Source organism: Mobula hypostoma, chromosome 17 (genome assembly GCF_963921235.1).
Source record: "Mobula hypostoma chromosome 17, sMobHyp1.1, whole genome shotgun sequence".
NCBI classification, from domain to species: domain Eukaryota; kingdom Metazoa; phylum Chordata; class Chondrichthyes; order Myliobatiformes; family Myliobatidae; genus Mobula; species Mobula hypostoma.
In genome coordinates, this window is record NC_086113.1 from 47755157 (window position 1) to 47778129 (window position 22973).

General features: G+C 40.8%; 1 protein-coding gene across 2 annotated transcripts in view; it reads left to right on the forward strand.

Annotated features, from left to right (window-relative positions):
• The window catches only part of LOC134357732 (doublecortin domain-containing protein 2-like), a 201925-nt gene that overhangs the window by 71930 nt on the left and 107022 nt on the right, over positions 1 to 22973 (forward strand). For both annotated transcript variants that reach the window (XM_063069356.1, XM_063069358.1), the window contains exon 6: positions 3219 to 3273. In XM_063069356.1, the coding sequence (XP_062925426.1) occupies positions 3219 to 3273 (55 nt within the window). The remainder of the gene's footprint in view (positions 1 to 3218; positions 3274 to 22973) is intronic.

Here is a 22973-nt window from a genome sequence, read left to right on the forward strand (position 1 = left end):
TCCATGGTGTTTCTTTGTTTTGTGGCTATCTGGAGAAGGCAAATCTCAGAGTTGTATTCTCTGTACATATTTTGATAATAAATGTATCTTGAATCCTTTGACAGAGATGCAAAGATTCTTGATAAGAAAGGTTATCTCGGAAGAAGCGGAATGCGGAGTTGAAGTTGCAATCTTATCAGGAATGTTCTTAGTGAATGCCAGAGCAGGCTTGAGGGGCAGAGTGGCCTACTGATTGTTGATAATTTCAATGTAAAATTTGCACTTTATGGAACCTGGTTCAAACTTCAAAATACATTTATTATCAAAGTATGTATACATTATACAACCCTAAGGTTTGTTTCCTAACAGGTAGCCACAAAACAAGGAGACAGAAAAACAAACCCCATATATCTATATATAAAAAAAAGACCGTGTAACATCCAATACGCAGAGAAATATGCAGAGAATAAAAACCACATCAAGCCCAAAAAAACCCCATAAAAAAGACCTTCGAATGCCCAATGTGCAATGACGAAAAAAATCATGCAAACAATAACTGTAAGCAAATAGTATTTCTGAACTGAGGCCCATGGTTCAATGCAGAGCCGAGTAAACATCCTGGAGCAAAGATATGAACCGGCCCGTACCTCACCTCAGGCCCCGACACCCTAAGCATTTCAATTTGGCCCGGCGCTTAACTCTCCGTCTGAACAATGGGTTCTGCCTCTTCAAGCAATGATCTGACCTGGTCCATGCCTCACCTCAGCTTGACGTCCTGACCTGGTGAGGTTATTGGTTGTAAAGTTTAAGCAAGTGGACTAGATGTTAGCTTGTTGCATATTCATGGCTGCCCCCATTACAAATCCTTTCAGAGTGCTTTAGCTCTTCCATTTCCTTACCATGGCTACTTACACCCCTGTCATATATTTAAAAGCATTGTGTGATGAGAATACACATAAATTAAGATGTTTGCTGGCCTGGGCTAGCATCAGTGGCCTCAGCAGTTGGTCTGCCACCTGTCCTCAGGGGAAGGAGAGATAAGGAACAATGAAGCAGCATCTGGAGATGTGTAATGAAGGGACGGGAGAGAGGGCTGTCTAGAGCGGCTCCCCCTTTGAACCCTGAACTGTTTGAAGTGATGGACAGGTGATACCCCAGCAGGGGGATAAAAAGGGACAGGTTCGCTAAGGCAGGACACACACGACACCCGAGGTAACAAGACCCTGGAAGCGGTGCGCCTCTCACGAGTCGGTGGGAAGTATCGGACCTTAAACGCACAGGGTGGGAAGGTACGATCAGCGGGAACCCGGTGTGTGTCCACCCTCGCTTGGGTGCTGGGTTCACTGCAGAGGATCGACCGCATCTGGAGGAGGGGTCACAGTCGGTGACCTCAGGTGACATCACAAAGGACCTGCCCGAAAGCTGCTTGTGAGCAATATCGCCGGTCTGTGAGTGGAAGCCGTTTCTGAATGATCAGTCGTTCTCGTTCTCTCTCTCCCTCCCCCCACGTTGTCCATCGCCATGGCAACGATTACTGCGAACTGAACTAAATTGGACTGAACTTTGTGTCACTTTGAAATTGGTCATTTACCCCTAGACAACGATAGAGCTTGATTGATGCTGTTATCTTAATTCTGTGCACATGTGTGTTTATCATTGCTGAACTGTTGCATTTATTATCCTTTTGATTACTGTGTTGCTTGTTTCTTTAATAAAACTTTCTTAGTTCTAGTAATCCAGACTCCAACTGAGTGATCCATTTCTGCTAGTTTGGCAACTCAGTTACGGGGTACGTAACAATTGTTACATTTAATGTAGATTCACATGCAATCTTATGGTGTATATTTTGAAATAGAGCAGTATAGAAATTGGAGTACAAAACCTGTTAGTCTTCCCAACAGATCCATGCTGGTCTACCTGCATCACATTCCTCTTTCCAGCTTAGTTAAGGTCAAAGGGTGGCAAGGGAGTGCAGTGGGTACAGAGTGTAGTGTAACGCTATTTCAGCCCCAGCAAGGGAGTGCAGTGGTTAGTGTAACACTATTACAGCCCCAGCAAGGGAGTGCAGCGGTTAGTGTAACGCTATTACAGGCCCAGCAAGGGAGTGCAGCGGTTAGTGTAATGCTATTACAGTCCCAGCAAGGAGTGCAATGGTTAGTGTAATGCTATTACAGTTCCAGCAAGGGAGTGCAGTGGTTAGTGTAATGCTATTACAGTCCCAGCAACTTGGGTTCAATTCCACCGCTGTCTGTAAGGAGTTCATACGTTCTCCCTGTAACCACACGGATTTCCTCCAGGTGCTCTCGTTTCCTCCCACATTCCAAAGACCTTCGGGTTAGTAGGTTAATTGGTCACATGGGTGTAACTGGGCAGTAGGAGCTCTTTAGGCCAGATGAGTCTGTTACTGTGCTGTATCTCTAAATAAATTAAATAAGATGACTTAATATTCTTTTCTTCCTCACATATTCGTTGTACTTTTCCCCAAATGCACTTTTTGCCATTTATCCCAATTTATGCAGGTCATTAATAAAAGTCAAAACAGGTCATACTGTGCATGCCCTCACAGTGCCCACCAAACCAGTCTCATTTGGCCCCTATCCCTCTGAATTCCTGCTATCCATGTCCTTATCCTAATGCATGGGACGGTTCCACATTCTCACCATTCTGATTCCATAACATAGCAACTCCTTATTGAACCTATTAATCATTACCTTGTATTTAATAGCAGCTGGCTTGGGCTTTGTTCCCCCAGAAGAAGAGCCAGGGCTTCATATCTACACTATTAATTATCTTCCTAATTTTGAAGATCATTATTGAGACTTATTTTTAGCTTTCTGTTTCTTAAAGAAAAGAAATCCTGTTCGGCCTTTCCTGATAACTGCACCCATTTCTGTATCTTGGAAAATGGATTTTTTTTGCCTCCTCCATTGATTCCTTATCATTTAAAGTGATCTTACCCTATGGCAGATTGTCATTGAAGAATAGTCCAATGTTATTATTTAATTTATATCTTATGAAAACATGGAATACTTCCCCTTGAGACTCTTGACACAGGATTATTTGGTTTGTTTAGCTGGAATCTGACTAGTTTTTGAAAGGACAACTGTTAAAAAGTAAAGTAAGGTAGGGTATACAATAGGCTAACCTGAACACTGTGAGCTGAACGGTCTTGCCTGACTGCAATTTTCATACAAAATAGCACAAAATTCTAAGAGTTTAATTTTGTCTTTCTGTCTTAGATCAAAGGCTGCATCACTTCCTCCAATCCCAGGCTCAAAGAAGAATAAAGAAAATGTGAGTTACTTGTGTTGTATCTCAATTACTGTGCCCGTGGAGTTTTACCTTTATTTTTACAAGTGTTTTACTGAAAAAAAATGGAAATTGTAATATTGTGATTGAATTGAGAAATATTTAGGACTAACTGAAAAGCTGTAACGTTCAAACCTATTGGATGTGGCTTTTAATTTCAGTGTGTGTGTGGGATTAGGAGCAGGTTGAAAATGGAGGAGATATAACCAATAGTTGCTTCCAGCCCACCAACTTCCACGTGTGACAATTTGCCAACAGGAAAGAAAGAAGATATGTTGAATTGTATGGAAGATTGGTTAGACCATGGTGAAAGTGCTGTCAGCAATCTATTCTGCAGTAATACACTGGATATGGAAGCAACAGTGAAAGGGCAAAACTAATTTACATTATTAAAGCTAAGCAGTTGTACTCATCAGGAAAGTTTGAAAAGTTTTACACCGTTTTTCTGCAAGAGAAGGCTGAAAGGTAAGTTGATAAAAATACCTGAATATTTGATTGGATACTCATAAAGATGTCTGATGAAATTCAAGATGGTCACTGAAATCTCAGGTATGTTGGAGAAACTTTTTAACCTATGGACTAATTTGATTAGAATAGAAACATAGAAACATAGAAAATAGGTGCAGGAGTAGGCCATTCGGCCCTTCGAGCCTGCACCGCCATTTATTATGATCATGGCTGATCATCCAACTCAGAACCCCGCCCCAGCCTTCCCTCCATACCCCCTGACCCCCATAGCCACAACGGCCATATCTAACTCCCTATTAAATATAGCCAATGAACTGGTCTCAACTGTTTCCTGTGACAGAGAATTCCACAGATTCACCACTCTCTGTGTGAAGAAGTTTTTCCTAATCTCGGTCCTAAAAGGCTTCCCCTATATCCTCAAACTGTGGCCCCTCGTTCTGGACTTCCCCAACATCGGTAACAATCTTCCTGCATCTAGCCTGTCCAATCCCTTTAGGATTTTATACGTTTCAATCAGATCCCCTCTCAATCTTCTAAATTCCAACGAGTACAAGCCCAGTTCATCCAGTCTTTCTTCATATGAAAGTCCTGCCATCCCAGGAATCAATCTGGTGAACCTTCTTTGTACTCCCCCTTTGGCAAGGGTGCCTTTCCTCAGATTAGGGGACCAAAACTGCACACAATACTCCAGGTGTGGTCTCACCAAGGCCTTGTACAACTGCAGTAGTACCTCCCTGCTCCTGTACTCGAATCCTCTCGCTATAAATGCCAGCATACCATTCGCCTTTTTCACCGCCTGCTGTACCTGCATGCCCACTTTCAATGACTGGTGTATAATGACACCCAGGTCTCGTTGCACCTCCCCTTTTCCTAATTGGCCACCATTCAGATAATAATCTGTTTTCCTATTTTTGCCACCAAAGTGGATAACTTCACATTTATCCACATTAAATTGCATCTGCCATGAATTTGCCCACTCACCCAACCTATCCAAGTCACCCTGCATCCTCTTAGCATCCTCCTCACAGCTAACACTGCCACCCAGCTTCGTGTCATCCGCAAACTTGGAGATGCTGCATTTAATTCCCTCATCTAAGTCATTAATATATATTGTAAACAACTGGGGTCCCAGCACTGAGCCTTGCGGTACCCCACTAGTCACTGCCTGCCATTCTGAAAAGGTCCTGTTTATTCCCACTCTTTGCTTCCCGTCTGCTAACTAATTCTCCACACACATCAATACCTTACTCCCAATACCGTGTGCTTTAAGTTTGCACACTAATCTCCTGTGTGGGACCTTGTCAAAAAGCCTTTTGAAAATCCAAATATACCACATCCACTGGTTCTCCCCTATCCACTCTACTAGTTACATCCTCAAAAAATTCTATGAGATTCGTCAGACATGATTTTCCTTTCACAAATCCATGCTGACTTTGTCCGATCATTTCACCGCTTTCGAAAAGTGCTGTTATCACATCCTTGATAACTGACTCCAGCAGTTTCCCCACCACCGACGTTAGGCTAACCGGTCTATAATTCCCCGGTTTCTCTCTCCCTCCTTTTTTAAAAAGTGGCGTTACATTAAACACCCTCCAATCCTCAGGAACTAGTCCAGAATCTAACGAGTTTTGAAAAATTATCACTAATGCATCCACTATTTCTTGGGCTACTTCCTTAAGCACTCTAGGATGCAGACCATCTGGCCCTGGGGATTTATCTGCCTTCAATCCCTTCAATTTACCTAACACCACTTCCCTACTAACATGTATTTCGCTCAGTTCCTCCATCTCACTGGACCCTCTGTCCCCTACTATTTCTGGAAGATTATTTATGTCCTCCTTAGTGAAGACAGAACCAAAGTAATTATTCAATTGGTCTGCCATGTCCTTGCTCCCCATAATCAATTCACCTGTTTCTGTCTGTAGGGAACCTACATTTGTCTTTACCAGTCTTTTCTTTTTTACATATCTATAAAAGCTTTTACAGTCCGTTTTTATGTTCCCTGCCAGTTTTCTCTCATAATCTTTTTTCCCCTTCCTAATTAAGCCCTTTGTCCTCCTCTGCTGAACTCTGAATTTCTCCCAGTCCTCAGGTGAGCCACTTTCTCTGGCTAATTTGTATGCTTCTTCTTTGGAATTGATACTATCCCTAATTTCTCTTGTCAGCCACGGGTGCACTACCTTCCTTGATTTATTCTTTTGCCAAACTGGGATGAACAATTGTTGTAGTTCATCCATGCAACCTTTAAATGCTTGCCATTGCATATCCACCTTCAATCCTTTAAGTGTCATTTGCCAGTCTATCTTAGCTAATTCACGTCTCATACCTTCAAAGTTACCCCTCTTTAAGTTCAGAACCTTTGTTTCTGAATTAACTATGTCACTCTCCATCTTAATGAAGAATTCCACCATATTATGGTCACTCTTACCCAAGGGGCCTCTCACGACAAGATTGCTAATTAACCCTTCCTCATTGCTCAAAACCCAGTCCAGAATAGCCTGCTCTCTAGTTGGTTGAATGTGGAGGACTATTGATTTGAACATTGTGGTTTAATTGATAGGTATAGATGAAGAGGGTGGTAGGATGTTCATACAGAGCATGAACAGAGGATCATTAATGCTGGCTAGGCAGATTTGCCTGGTTCCGCACAATTTCGCCACATGTATTTAATTTTCCTTTGAAATTTGTATTTGCATTGAAAGATACCACCCTTTCAGGTAGGGAATTCACAATCACAAATTTTCTTTTGCAGGGAAGAGAATTCTTGTATCTCTGTTTGTTTCATTGACATATACTTGGCAGTCTATTGCTTTCATCTCCTTGATCATTCTGTGAAAATTCTTCAGGTACTTTGGAGCATCTCAGTTAAGTTACCCTCAATCATCTTAACTCTGAGGACAAACTCGGTTTTACTGCTTTTTTCTCCTTTGCGTTGTATAAAAATATAATAAGATTAATCAAATGGCGGTATACATCTCAGATACATTGAATTAAAAGTAGAAGGAGGTTAATTTAATCTTGAACAAATACTCACGTATGTGAAGGATGTAAGAAATAAAGTCAATTCAATTCAGAGGAAACCATGATGGAAATATAAATCGTGGTTGAGATTACTTTAGTTTAGAAAATACTTATAAGGATATAGTTCTACGATTTAAAATGTGTATGAGGAGGAAAGTTCTTTGAACTGAATTTCTAACTAAGGATAGGCCAGATAGTCCGTTACTATTTAATATCGCCCTTGAACCTTTAGCAATTGCTATCCGTGACTCGCCCAATATTTTTGGTGTTACCCGCAGAAATGAAATACATAAATTATCACTATATGTAGATGATTTGTTATTATATATCTCTAATCCGGAGAAGTCAATTCCTGCTATTTTAGCTTTGTTGGCTCAATTTAGTAATTTTTCTGGCTACAAATTAAATCTTAATAAGAGTGAATTATTTCCCCTCAATAAACAGGTGCATATTTATGGATGTTTACCATTTAAATTGGTTACTGACTCTTTTATATATTTAGGGATTATAATTACGAAAAAGTATAAAGATTTATTTAAAGCTAATTTTTTTACCTTTAATTGGATCAGATTAAACTCTTGTTTACTAAATGGTCACCAATATCTTTGTCTCCGATTGGTCGGATTAATGCTATTAAGATGATTATTTTGCCTAAATTTCTGTATGTATTTCAATCAGTTCCAATTTTTATCCCAAAATCTTTTTTTGATAATGTTGACTCAAAAATTTCCTCATATATATGGCAGAACAAAAATCCTAGGCTAGGTAAAAGGTATTTACAGAAATTTAAAAAAGAGGGGGGGCTCACCCTCCCGAATTTTAGATTTTATTATTGGGCAATTAATATTCGATACTTAAAATTTTGGTTACAGAATTTGGATGCAACTTCAAGTCCACATTGGGTAAATCTTGAATGTAATTCATTACAAGGGTTTTCATTGGGTTCAGTTTTAGGGACTTGGCTTCCTTTTATTTCTTCTAAACTGTACAAACAAATGAATAATCCAATAGTTAAGCATACTTTACGTATATGGTTTCAATTCCGAAAATTTTTTGGGTTGAATCAATTTATTTTAGCAAGTCCTATTATATCTAATTTCCTTTTTCAACCTTCCACTATGAATCAAGCTTACTTTGATCGGAAAAATCAAAGGTATAATACGTTTTCGTGATTTATTTTTGGATAATTGTTTCATGTCCTTTGATCAACTTTCTAATAAATATAATTTACCCTGATCTCACTTTTTTAGATACCTACAGATTAGAAACTTCTTAATTACTGTTTCTCCTAATTTTCCACACTCATGTCCAATGGATATTTTGGAAAAAATTTTAGACCTAAATCTCTCTCAGAAAAGTGTTGTAGCAATTATTTATAATATAATTATGAATTTATGTCCTGATGTTTCTAATAAAATTAAAACTGATTGGGAAAGAGAGCTTAAGATTATTATACCAATTGAAAAATGGGAAAAAATTCTTCAGTTGGTGAATTCATCCTCTGTATGTGCTAAATATGTGTTGATACAGTTTAAAGTAGTGCACAGGACTCATATGTCCAAAGATAAACTATCTCGTTATTATTCTTATATAAATCCTACATGTTTTAGATGTCACTCTGAGATAGCTTCTTTAACTCACGTGTTTTGGTCATGTCCTTTGTCGGAAAGATATTGGAAAGATATTTTTGATATTATTTCAAAGGTTTTGAATACAGACTTACAAACTCACCCAATTACTGCTATTTTTGGGTTACCAATGATAGAATCAAATCATTTAACCTCTTCAGCTCATTGGATGATTGCATTTCTTACTTTAATGCAAGAAGATCCATTTTGCTGAATTGGAAAGAGATTAACCCTCCTACTGTATTTCACTGGTTTTCACAAACTATGTTGTGTTTAAATTTGGAAAAAATTAGAAGTGTGGTTTATGATCCTTCCATTAAATTTGAAGAAACTTGGAGGCCATTTATTCAGCATTTTCATATAATGTAATCTGACCATTTCCAAACTTATTTTACTTCTCTGTAGTGTTGGTTGAGAGGAACGGAGTCGTCGACACTAAGGTTTTCTTTTCTCCCATTTTTACGTTGTTAAAATTGCCCAGGTCTTTTTTTAGTTTAGCTGATTAATTCTGTTTAGATTAGTTTTTTTTGAGGGGTTTTATTTATTTTTTCTTTTTTCATGATTTTTGTCTAGATATTTTCTTTTTGTCCTGTATTATTCATTGGTATCCTACATGATTGGGAGTTTTGTCAATTAAATACTATTTGGTTTTATAATTACTCATGTTAAGTCTAACAATGTATTCCCAACCACTCTATTATTGCTATGTTATGTTTATATTCTATGAAACTAATAAAAAGATTGAAAAAGAAAGGATAGGCCAGATATTCTTCAACGTAGGTAAAAGATTCTGAAGAAGCAGAGCGTTGTAACGAATTACAATCTGTGCTTATTTGCTGCGAGTCTATGAATTCCATCTCACAATAATTCACAAAATCTTTAATACACTTAAACAGCAGAATGACTTTTGCCTTTTGGATGGTTTCAAGCTCCATGATTCATCCTTCTTCTGCACTAGATCTCACTCAGTCCAGATAGAAAGGGCTGTTGAAGCCCTACCTGGAGGCAGCAGTAATTGCTGCGATATTTTTCAGCTTACAAGGTAGTTTTATTTTCTGTATCGATAATGTGCAGGTGTTTTGTTTCTAAAAACTGCCTGGCCTGCTGAGTTCTTTGCTCGAGATTCCACCTTCTGCAGTCTCTTACATCTCCAACAATACAACTCTGTTCTCCTCTAGTGTCCATTCTTTGTTATACACACAAGAAAATGTTTGGACTTGGTGCTGTCCTCACTGAGCTCATTCAACCTATTTGTCCAGACTTTGTCCCTAGCTGCTACTAATCGGTTATAAAAGAATGCACTGATTCTGTAAGGATTGTGTAACAGTAGCAGAAATTTAGGCGTGGAGGCACTGCATCCCAGGGAGAAAATTGGTGAATGAAACGTGGGCTTTCAAAACATCGAGAATATTTCTGACATCCAATAAAGTGCTTACATATGTTGCTTAAATATAATTAATCTGTTGTCTTTAGAGGCACATTTGCTGATTATATTCAAGATGAAAAAAAATAGGTTGTTGTATATGGAAGCAATCAAGGGAATACACATTCAGTGGCCACTTTATTAGGTACACTTGTACAGCTTCTTGTTAATGCAAATATTTAATCAGACAATTATATGGCAGCAACTTAATTCATAAAAGCATGCAGATATGGTCAAGGGGTTCAGTTGTTGTTCACACCAAACATCAGACTGGGGAAGAAATGTGATCTAAGTGACTTTGACCATGGAATGATTGTTGGTGCCAGATGGGATGGCTTGTGTATCTTAGAAACTGCTGGTCTGGTGGGGTTTTCACGCACAACAGTCGCTAGAGTTTACAGCAAGTGGTGCAAAAAGCAAAAAACATCCAGTGAGTTACAGTTCTCTGGGCGAGAATGCCTTGTTAATGAGAAAGATCAAAGGAGAATGGTTCAAGCTGGCAGGAAAGCAGCTATAACTCAATTAACCATACATTACAACAGTAGTGTGCAGAATCTCTCTCATTAACAAGGCATTCTCACCCACGGAACTGCAACTCACTGGATTTTTTTTGCTTTTTGCACCACTTACTGTAAAGAGACTGTTGTGCGTGAAAATCCCAGGAGATTAGCAGTTTCTAAGATAATGAAACAACTCCATCTGGCACCAACAATCATTCCATGGTCAAAGTCACTTAGATCACATTTCCTCCCCAGTCTGATGTTTGGTGTGAACAACAACTGAACCTCTTGACCATATCTGCAAAAGACCACAAACATATACTTAGTGGTGACTTCATTAGGTTCAGGATGTACCTGGTAAAGTTGCTGCCAAGTTTGGGGTTTGTGCAGAAAAGTAGCACTGAGGTGAAAGCCATAAATTTAATGAATGGTGAAATAGGAATGAACAGCTGAATGGTCAAATACAGGTGTCCCCCACTTTTCGAATGTTCGCTTTACGAAACCTCACTGTTACGAAAGACCTACATTAGTACCCTGTTTTCACTTTCAGAAGGTGTTTTCATTGTTACGAAGAAAAGCAGCGTGCGATAAAAAATCAGTGTGCAATAAAAGGCAGCGCGCGCCCCGAGCAGCCGCTCTCCCCCGGATTCGGAACGGCATTGCTGAAACACGTTGCATTGAGCAGCCGTTAGCAAGATGCGTTCTAAGTTGTCGGAAAAGCCTGAAAGAGTAAGGGTGTTACACTTAGCGTAAAACTAGACATAATTAAGCGTTTCGATAGTAATGAACGAAGCAAGGACAAAGTGAGTTTGGCTTGTGGAAGTTGACGAAGATGATGTTGAAGAGGTTTTGGCATTCCATGACTAAGAACTGATAGATGAAGAGCTGATGCAATTGGAAGAGGAAAGGATGACAATCGAAACCGAATGCAACCGAATGCAGAAAGTGAAGAAATTGCGTGAGATTTTCGCTGCAATGATAAAGTACGACTTTAATTTTGAAAGGCTACGTAGGTTTAGGGGATATTTTCAGGATGGTTTGAGTCCTTATGAACAACCGTATGATAGAAAAATGTGCGAGGCTCAGCAGTCAAGCAAGCCTTCCACATCAGCCACAGCAGATGACGAACCTCGACCTTCGACATCGAGGCGGGCAGTCATAGGAGAAGATGAGCTGCCTGCCCTGATCAACGATGAGATGACACCCCCGTGTCCCATCACCCCAACCTCCGGGCCCCGGACAGATATTGTACCAATTCGCGGAGAATGCAACAGTAGCCCGGAGGCACACGGCACATCTTTAAGAAAAAAGCCGAAATAAACAAGCTAATTAATTAGGTGCCGCTGACACGTAATTGTCGGCCCAGATCAGTGCCGATTTCCGATTGCATTGCCTCTGATCTGGGCCGACAATTACGTGTCGGCGGCACCTAATTAATTAGCATGTTTATTTCAGCTTTTTTCTTAAAGATGTGCTGTGTGCCTCACGGCAGCTGCTGTGTTCTTCGCAGCAATGTATTGGGTCGGTGGCCTGGAGGGTAGGGGCCACTGCACCACCCAACCTGCGACGACTCATCTTAACACATCATCATCAGTGCGCTCGGCGCTGTCTTCCCGATTACGGTAAGTGATACTGCACTGTACATACATTATTTCTACTTTATATAGGCTGTGTATTTTTACGTGTTATTTGGTAGATTTGGCAGCCTCATAACTTAAAGGTTACTGGAGAGAGTGTTTCTGCCAACAGCGCTTGTGTGAGATTTTCTGCCGAGAGCGCTTGTGTGAGATTTTCACTACGGAGATCTGTGCAGGCAATCGTTGTAGAGAAGTATTTCTACTTTATATAGGCCATGTATTTATCATATTATTCCTGCTTTTACTATATGTCACTGTTATTTTAGGTTTTATGTGTTATTTGGCATGATTTGGTAGGTTATTTTTGGGTCTGTCAATGCTCACAAAATTTTCCCACAAAAATAAATGGTAATTGCTTCTTCGCTTTACGACATTTCGGCTCACGAACCGTTTCATAGGAACGCTCTACCTTCGGATGGCGGGAGAAACCTGTACTGCTATTTCAAAGGCCATATAGCAATCGAGCTGTGGAGAAAACATGATGTCACATTTCAAACTTGTTCAATAATTCCATCTCTTAGACTTAGACTATCACCAACATTTATTTAACATTAAAAGAATCCAGAACTATAAATCTGAACCACTTCAAAGGTTTAGGGAGGAAATGGTGACAGGTTGTTTGTGTGCACTGGGTGGTTCTGGGTCAACAAGCACAACCAATTAAATGACAAAAATCTCACAATTACCGTGCTTATGATAGAAAGTTACAGACAATGCATTCTTTCTTCTATCTGACTATGATTTTTAGATAATGATCATTACTTATTTCAGTGTGTTTTTTTACGTGTGGAAACTCAGTGCTCTTGTGAAAGCTGATTTAGATTTTGACACAAAGTTAATAAGTTTCACAAGTGTAATAAGTTTCATGAATGTGTATTCTGTCAAAGTTCTCCTTTGGGATCTTGCTGAGTGAGGATTGGGAAAGCAATTCACAGTGGCTTTAACTCATAATGGCTAACAGAAAGGGAAAAATAAAATGGGATTGTGGAGGGAGGGTGGGGGAATGAATGACAGGAAAATTGATTGTTTGCTAAAGGTAACGATTACCTTTATTTCACAAACATGAGAAAGTCTGCAGATGCTAGAAATCCAAAGCAAGGCACACAAAATGCTGGAGGAACTCAGCAGGTCAGGCAGCATCTATGGAAAAGTTGATGTTTCAGGCTGAGACCCTTCACCAGGATATGGTCTCGGTCCCAACACCTTTATTTGTCACACGTATATCGATACACTGACATTTGTAATGAAATATATTGCTTGTGTTTGAAATTAGAAGAAAACAAAAGCGTTTCAGGAGAGTTTTCCAGAGAACGGGCCCAGCAGCCCAGAGGCGTCAGTTACCCAATGAAGCTGTCTTAGCTTGTATTTATAGCAGTTTTGTTTCTGGGAAGCCTGCCATCGAATGATGTGAAATACTTAAGGCATTGGATTGGGCCTTTGTGGAATGGTTTGGATGAAATTGTAAACACGAGGAAATCTGCAGATGCTGGAAATTCAAGCAACACACACAAAAAATTCTGGTGAATGCAGCAGGCCAGGCAGCATCTATAGGAAGAGGTACAGTCGATGTTTCGGGCTGAAACCCCTCGTCAGGACTAACTGAAAGAGCTTGTAAGAGATTTGAAAGTGGTGGGGGAGGGGGAGATCTGAAATGATAGGAGAAGACAGGAGGGGAGGGATGGATCTAAGAGCTGGAAAGATGATTGGCAAAAGGGATACAAGGCTGGAGAAGGGAGAGGATCATGGGACGGGAAGCCTAGGGAGAAAGAAAGGGGGGGGAGAGCCCAGAGGATGAAGAGCAGGCAAGGCGTTATAGTGAGAGGGACAGAGGGAGAAAAAAAGAGAGAGAGGAAAAAAACATCCTTGTAAGCGGAACAAGTGCTACACATGCCCTTACACCACCATTCAGGGCCCCAGCCAGTCCTTCCAGGTGAGGCGACACTTTACCTTTGAGTCGGCTGGGGTGATATACTGTGTCCAGCGTTCCCGGTGTGGCCTTTTATATATTGGCGAGACCCGACGCAGGTTGGGAGACCATTTCGCTGAACACCTATGCTCTGTCTGCCAGAGAAAGCAGGATCTCCCAGTGGCCACACATTTTAATTCCACATCCCATTCCCATTCTGACATGTCTATCCACGGCTTCCTCTACTGTAAAGATGAAGCCACACTCAGGTTGGAGGAACAACACCTTATATTCCGTCTGGGTAGCCTCCAACCTGATGGCATGAACATTGACTTCTCTAACTTCCGCTAATGCCCCCCCCTCCCCTTCGTACCCCATCCCTTATCTATCTATTAATTTATTATCTTCCCTTTTTTCTCTCTCTGTTTTTTCTCCCTCTGTCCCTCTCACTATAACGCCTTGCCTGCTCTCCATCCTCTGGGCTCCCCTCCCCCTTTCTTTCTCCTCAGGCTTCCCATCCCATGATCCTCTCCCTTCTCCAGCCTTGTATCCCTTTTGCCAATCACCTGTCCAGCTCTTAGATCCACCCCTCCCCCTCCTGTCTTCTCCTATCATTTCGAATCTCCCCCTCCCCCTCCCACTTTCAAACCTCTTACCATTTCTTCCTTCAGTTAGTCCTGACGAAGGGTCTCGGCCCGAAACATTGACTGTACCTCTTCCTAGAGATGCTGCCTGGCCTGCTGCGTTCACCAGCATTTTTTGTGTGTGTTGGATGAAGTTGTAGGTCTTTCTCCTTACATTATATCTGCATGTTTGTAGGTGCAGAAAACCTTTTGTGTCCAAGTTCCAACACAGAGACTGGAAAAGCCACTTATGCCTTTCGACATTGGTCATTTATTACCTATCCAGATTTAACCATAACACCCTGCCACCATGTCCCCACCATACAAAGCAAGCAAAGGTGGACCAAATGCTTCATAAAATCTGACAAAACTACTCTGAATATTGTATTTGTTTCTTTGTTCAAATACCAGCATATATTGTCCATCGCTAATTGTCTTTTAGGAGGGGGCAGCCCTTCTGGTGAAAGTACATGGCTGTTAGGCAAGGGAGGTCCACAATACAAACCCAGAGATGAAGGTCTGTAAATAGATTAGTGAATCAGGGTGATACGTTGAGGGCTTGGGAGGGGTGTGGGTGTGAGGGGAATGCAGCGGGTGGTGTTCCTGGTGGCCTTGTCCTTCTGCTGGTAGTGTTTGTGGATCTGTGAAACACGGTTGGAATAGACTAGGTACATAACTATAATAGTACACAGAGCAATGGTCCAAACAGTGAGCCACCTTGTCCCGGATGAGAAGGGAATGAATGATTAAAATGGTTTTATACTGATGTACCAGAGTGGGGCACAGCACGGAATGAAAGAAGAGACTGCTCTGACCAATGTCCACCCATTTTTGCAGTAGAAAACCGAGATAAGAAGGACAAAGAACTCCCATCAATAGCACTGGAAAAACACTGGCTGGTTTTACCATGAAAAGGGACTGCCCAGTGTTTCTAAGCTCGATGAACTGACAGCAAGGCTCGGGCTCATCATCCAACCTTCTTCACTTTTACTTTATTAATATAAGCAGCCGTTTCTCCTTCCTTACTGCCAGTCCCGTCTAACTTCCTCTGTACTGCTTGGCTCACACTGGCAGTCACCTTTCTCCACCTCCCTCGTCCCACCTGCAGCAATAAACCAATTCACACTGACGTTCTGCTCTCCTTCTTCTACAGCCCTCCCAAACCCCAACATAGTTTCTATTGATTCTCATCTGTCTCCCGCTGATGGTACTGGCCCCAGCCAACTTGGAGGACTTGAGCTGATCCATAGATGTAGATTAATGGCAGACATGTCTGATACAGGAGCTGGTGATGAAGGGCAGACTTAAAAGTGGAGACGCCAGGACGTTTGCAATACAATCACAAGAACAATGTCAAGGGCATGTAAGGATTTGGATTCCACAAGCATTGGCAAGTTGTTACAATTGTCCTGCATGGAATGGGTTAATAAGGGCAATTGCACAAATTCTGAGGCTTTTTTGATTAATGGGTGAATTTTCTCGTTGGATATTGTTGGGCTTCCCTCATTAATCATTCTCAGCTCTCATTGTCATTCATCACCATTCGCAGCCAGGGTTTCATTTTATTTATGTCAGACATGATAATAGGATCTGTAACCCCCCCATTATATATTATCATGACCAATTAGTGGTTAATTAATGTTTTGCAGTTGCTTGCAAAAATAGAGCTTGTAAGGACAGTTTCTGATGAAATGAGTGAATAAAGAAATGCAGTCTGCAGTTAGAAGATAAGAGGACTGCAATGAAATAAAGAAAGAACTTGCATTCAAACAGCAATTTTCACAGCCTCAGGAAGCCCCAAAGTACTTTTCTATCGCAACACTGGCAAACTGGTAGACAATTAACGTACAATCAGTGTGCAGTTCATGACCTGTTTCAGAGATGATGTTTCAGGGATAAATATTGACCAGAACACCAGGGAGAAACTCATTTAAACGGGGACATGAATTTTCTTTGCGCACTTTATAAAGGTGGCAGATCATCCATTTAACTCCTCAGACAAAAGATGCACTGTATCAGGACTTGAACGAATAAGCATGGCTGCTTTCTTAATGTACTGCAGGCTGTAAGAGGTACACTCACAAGGTGAACCTGTTCCTAAGAATTAATAGTAATCAAAGCTGTGTTGAGATAATGCACTGTTTATGAAGGGAACTGGTACTGATAAAATTAACAGTGAGATCAGAAGTGTTAATGCAGCAAAAAAGGACCATCTCAACTCCCTTTATGTAATCAAATTCAATAAGGTGGTGCTATTTATTCCTGAGCCATGCTTCTGAAAAAGCACTTTTTTTTGGAGTGAACTTTTTCTTTCAGGTTTTGAAGTGTAAAACATGATCTTCTTTCATATCGGCATGTAACTGATTGCTGTGTGACTAAACAGTTGATTCACTAGGCACAGGGATAGTACAGTGGTGTAGAAGCTGGTGATTCAGAAAATGGGGTTAGATCCTGATCTTGGCTGCTGTCTATGTTGAGGTGCAATTTTCTTTGCAACAGCTTGGCTTTGCCCTGGATGTTCCGTCTCCTCACACATCCTAAAGACCTGCGGACAAGTTAATTGACTTTTGTAGATAGCCCACTGTGTAGCTGAAGTCGGGGGGTGGCGGGGAGAGTTGATGGCCATGTAGGTTATCAGGAAGGAAGTGGGGCAATGGGACTGATGTGTGTGCTCTGCGAGCCGACATGGCCGGCAAGTACTTTTTCCATTGCAACTCCAACTCCAAGCCAGCTCACCTTTAATCTTGTGGACCAGAATTCCATGCATAACCTTTCAAATTCCATATAGGAAATGCCTTCATCACTCTTTTTAATTACTGACTAAAAAGTCTCAAAGTAGTGAGACAGGGCTCCCATCACTATGCTGACTATACCTGATCAGTCCTTGCCTTTCCAAATGTACTGCACGTTAATCCAATCATTTATAATTTTGTCCAATAGTTCCCCTAACATTGCCATGGTGTTGACTGGCCTGTAGTTACCTGGCACGTCTCTGCTGCCCTTCTTAAATGAAGTAACAACATAAGGTAACCTCATGCCTTCTGGTATCTTGCATCACCTTTTACTACTTACCTCCTCCTCATACTCCATATGCCCCACCAGTGGCAACCCCCACCCACTCCTCAAAGTTACAACTAACTTCTTCAGACTCATGAAGCATACCTGCCTGTGAACTGATACCATAAAAGTGAGTGCCTTGCACATTCCATTTCATTCTCCGCAGATGTTGCTTGACCTGCTGAGTACCTTCAGTATTTTATAAATCTTTTGGTTCAGATTTCCAGCATTGGCAGTTTTATATATTTTCATTGCTAATGTCTGTTTGCATAGGTCCCTTTGTTCCCCGGCTCGATTTATATGCTCCATTGTTCAAGTGCAAGTGACTTCCAGCTTTTTTTCTCTGAATAGAACTGAGCAGTTATGGGTAGAGAAGAGGTGGCCAGGCCCCTGTTCCACAGCATTCAAGTGACTCCTGTGAAGTGGAGTATGTGATAAGTAACTTAGCAACTCTCATCCAGTCTGAAAGTGCCTAGTTCATGTACACAATCTAATTTATTTAGAGCAATAACAAAGGCCTAGCAAGCACAGATAGTCATCTCAAAGAGAATAGAGAAAGACGCCCGCTGCAGAGAATTAATCCCATGATACCTTGGTGAGAAGCATTTGGAATAATGTGTTCAGTTTTGGTCACGCTGCTATAGAAAGGATTTCATTAAACTGGGAAGAGTGGAGGGGAGATTCACGAGGATGTTGCCAGGACTTGATAAACTGTGTTGCAGAGAGAGGTTGTGCGGACTGAAACTTTATTCATTGGGACGTAGGAGAATGAAGGGTAATACAAAGGTGTATAAAATCATGAGGGACTTAGAGGCACCACAAGGTGAGTGTGCACAGTGTTTTTCCCAGGGTAGGGGGAAATTGAGAACTAGCGGCCATAAGTTTAGCCTGAGAGGGGAGAATTTTATAGGAACCTGAGGGGCAATTTTTGCACTCCAGGGATGGTCTATATATATGGAATTAGCAATGGAAGGTACGTTAACACCATTTGAAAGGTACTTGGTCATGTACGTGGATAGAAAAGTTTCAGAGGAGGGGTTCACAACCTGGGGTCTACGGACCTCTCAGTAGGGTCCATGGTATAAAAAATGGTTGGGGACTCCTACTTTAGAGGGGTATGGGCCCAACAAGGGCAGATGGAGCTGGCTTAGATCTGTAACAACCATGGGCCAATTGGGCTGAAGGGTGTGTTTCATGCAGTACGAGTCTATGACTACACAGGTTAGGCTACAATTATTACTGCAACCACTGCTGGTGTCTCAGGAAGAATGTGATGGTACCAGATAAGATAACGTGCAGATCTGTGGTGGCATAGATCATGCTGTTCACCCTGCTGATGCACATCTGCACTTCTCGATCTAGTTCACACCAAATTATCATCTTTAGTGATGATACAACAGTGGTTGGCCTCATCTATATTGATGATGAGACGGTGTACAGGGAGGAGTTAGAGTGACTGGTAGAATGGTGCGAGCACAACAACTTAAAACAAGACCAAAGAGATGATTGTGTACTTTAGGAAGGAGCAGGTTGGCTACTCTCCACTGCACATAAACGGCTCCTCTGTGGAGAGAGTTAGGAACACCAAGTTTCTGGGAGTGCATGTAATAGAGGATCTCACCTGGGTCCCTCAACACCATCTCTTTGGTCAAGAAAGCACAGTAACATCTCCACTTCCTGCGGAGATTGAGGAGAATGAGGCTCCCCCACTCCCCCTTCTAATCGAATCGAGAGTGAAGTGACCAGCTGTGTCGCCGTCTGGTACGGGAATTGCAAGGCATCTGACCATAAATCCTGACATAAGATTGTGAGGACTGCTAAGGGGATCATTGAGGGTTTCTCTTTCACCCATTAGAAGTATTTATCAGGGGCGCTGTGTATACAGGGCCCTAATCATTGTCAATGATCCCTCCCATCTGTCCAACAATCTCTTTGACTCCCTACTATCAAGCAGAAAGTACCATGGCGTTAGGACAATAGATGTTAGAATGGAAAACAGCTTCTTCCCCCAGGCTGTTACACTACTGAACTCCCTGCTACACCCCGGTTTCATCACAAATGAAACACCAGTAGTGTTACACTGCTACTTTCTAACTTGTGTTGTAAATGCATCTTATTATTTGTTTATTTACTTGCAGCAATATTACTTTATGTGTTGTGTGTGAGTGAGTTTGAAGAAGAATAGCCCTTAACTCGGCAGTGGAGTTATCGGGGCACCATCATGATGGTGTTTCCGTAGCAAGCTATTCTTGTTTTTACGAGGCCGAGTTGCGAGCTCGACGCTCAACCCGACTTGGATTCGAACTCGGGAACCTTCGCTCCGGAGTCCGACGCTGATATTGCACCACCAAGCGGGACAGTGTGAGTGAGTTATATGTACTATGTTGTGCACCTTGGTCTGGAGGAACATAGTTTCATTTGGTGGTATACATGGTTACTGTTAAAGGGCAATAAAATGAACTTGAACTTAAACTCAAATTTACATAGAACATAGAAAATTACAGCAGGATAACAGGCTCTTTGGCCTAACATGTTGGAGCTGATTATAATGCAAAATTAAACAAATATTCCACTTTGTTAATTATTTCTGGAGAATCATTTACATTGTGCAAAAAGTGAATAAAATTTTCAAGTTTGAAGGGATGTTTTTGTAATATTTATGCTCAAAGTAGATTATGGTTTAGATTACGTATTGTGGAACTTCACCACAAAATGTAGGTTGGCATTGCAAGGCTCTATTATTGGAGTAGTACACAGTCAAGGTGTATTTTTCACATTAAATGCTAAACTTCAAGCCCTGTTACCTCCCTTAAGTGGACATAAAATATCCTTGGCACTTGTGTGTGAACTGGACAAGCTCAGAAAAGCATTAGGTGAGTGTGTGCATGTGTGTAGGGAGGGAGATGGGTAGATGTCATAGGCTTGTATTGTAATGGTTGTGCCTGAATTTAATCTCGGAAATTCTTTCTCTTACCCATTTTCAACAGTTTTGTTTGGTGGAAGTACTATTCTAGTTGAGTTACAGGGATGAATTACTGGGATTAGTCATTAACAAATTCTTGCAAAGTACAATGACGATGATAAAAAGAGTGATATAGTTTCAAAAATTGTTGTTGGAATTGATTCCACAGTTCAAAATTCCAGATATATGCTGTATATAACAACTGCATATCAGTAAAAAGATCCAGTAGTGTGAGTTGATGACTTATCAAATATAATTTATGTTTTTGTTTTTAGTTAGTTTAAACAAGTGTTTCACCTTCTATCTGAATTTAAGGCTTCATTGTTAGGAGTGGAAAGAAGAATGTACTTCTGTTGAATGTGAAGCAGCTCAATGGTTGAAGAATTAATTCATGGTTTTCTGTATCTTGCAGTTCTTTCTTTAAAAATACCTTTATAATTCTTTGGGTCAGAGTTTTCTAACAGGAGAATTATTCCAAATCAATTTAATAATTCATAAATTGATGCTACAGGGCTTCATAAATCATTCTTCTCAAACTGCTGGGAGTTCAGATTTGCTTACGGTAATCAAAAGTGAACCTGACCAGCACTAGTCTGTAGGATTCCACTTAGTCCTGCTCTAATATCATTGGTTTTTTTTGTATGGTGATGGGAATGTGAAAAAACAGCAATGTCTTTCTATACTCACACTGAGTATATCTCTGAGTGAAGATGGAGTTTCCTTCCTGTTTGTTCGGTTTAGGGCACAAGAATAAGGTAAAACTCTTGTTTAACGATCTGAAATAGCTTTTAGTTTTGAGGCATTTTCTGTGCAAGGCTTTTGGACATAGAGTCTGGCTGTACTAATGTACGAAACCTTCATACACCTGAGAATTAGGAAATGTAAACCAGTCGTTCCCTAAAGCTGTTCAGACACAGAATCTTACACTCAAAGGTAGCACTGGACCAGGTGGTATTCCAAGACTTAAGAATTCATATTCTTCCATGATGGTCTGAGATCTAAATATATCGGAAAAATACAGACACATAAAATTGACATTAAAGGTGTTATTATTGTTCAAAATTGACTCATCCCTTAATGCCTTTTAGAGCAGGATACCTGTTGTCCTTGCCCTGTCTGTTCTGTTGGTGACTTCCCTCTAATTCCAATGTGGCTGACTAAAAAACTATGGTTTGAAGCAGTGCAAACAAATAGTACAATTGTATCAAAACAATTTTGCCAAGTCGGTAGAGGAATAACCGCTAATCTTGACAACAATACCCATATCTGGGGTGTTAATTGAGATAAGTAAAGCATGCAAGTGCTAGATCTGTGGCTGTTTTGGAAGTGTGTGTAGGTCAGCTTTTTGTGGATATTTTTAACGAGCCAAAGTTCATGGGATGTTTAGTTGATAGAGGCAACAGAAGTCCACTGGATCAATGGAGTCTAGAGGAGGGATAGGCATGGCAAGGAGCCTATGAGGAAAAAGACCCGTCGCAACTCTGGAGATCTTTAAAGTTACAAAGTTAAACAACTGGAAGGGTACACATTGGGGTGATTTAAGTCAAGGCCTACAAATATGCAGGAGTCACTAAAAATTGAAGGGAAATTCAGGAACAACTTCCTAACCAAGACAATGGTCATTGATGTGGAAAATGGTACCACAAGGAAACGTGCCAAGCAACACACGTATGCATTTATAAGAAGTTGGGAGAAGGCAGAGTATCAGGTGCTGTGATATTTTTGTCCTTGAAGATCACTGAGAGACAATGATTAGAATTAGTTCATAAAGCTGGTGAATGAAGATACAAGGGTTCCTGGGAGTGTTCCATTTGCTTGTGCATTCACAAGCAAAGCTTCGGGAAAAAATTCTAACCGACATACTTCATTTCCATCACCTCTCTCTGCATTTCCCTCCATCCTCCAGTTAAAGGTACTAACCTTCTGGTAATATCATTCCCATTATTTCAGAAAGGCACTATTTTAAATTATGGATGGATAAAAGATATTATGTAAACTGGCATATATCCTAATTTAAGTGCAAAAGGAATCTTTTGAGTATTAACATTTTTGATAGTATTGACACACTTACTACTGCATAACAAGATTAACTGTTTGAAAGTTTGTTTACGTGTAACTCTTGCTTCGGCAAGCTGCTTAATATAAGGGGTGATACCCCCCGGCCTGGCCAAACTTAAGAAATCTCGTTTGGGTGGATGCTGCGCGATGAATCCCCTGTTACAAATCAGTACCCCAAAATAACAAACAATACACAATATGCGATGAAGCGATTGAGCTTTATAATTCTTAATTTGACTATATGGTTAGTAAAGGAAACAAAAAAAAGAAAAGGGGCCCATTCTCATGAAACAGTTTAATGTGCAAGTATTGGAGCTCACTGATAAGCCGTTCATCCACCATCGATCTCCTCCGAGCGTCGCTGACCTTTGGACCCTTGCTTCAAGTCCACTCCATTCGGTG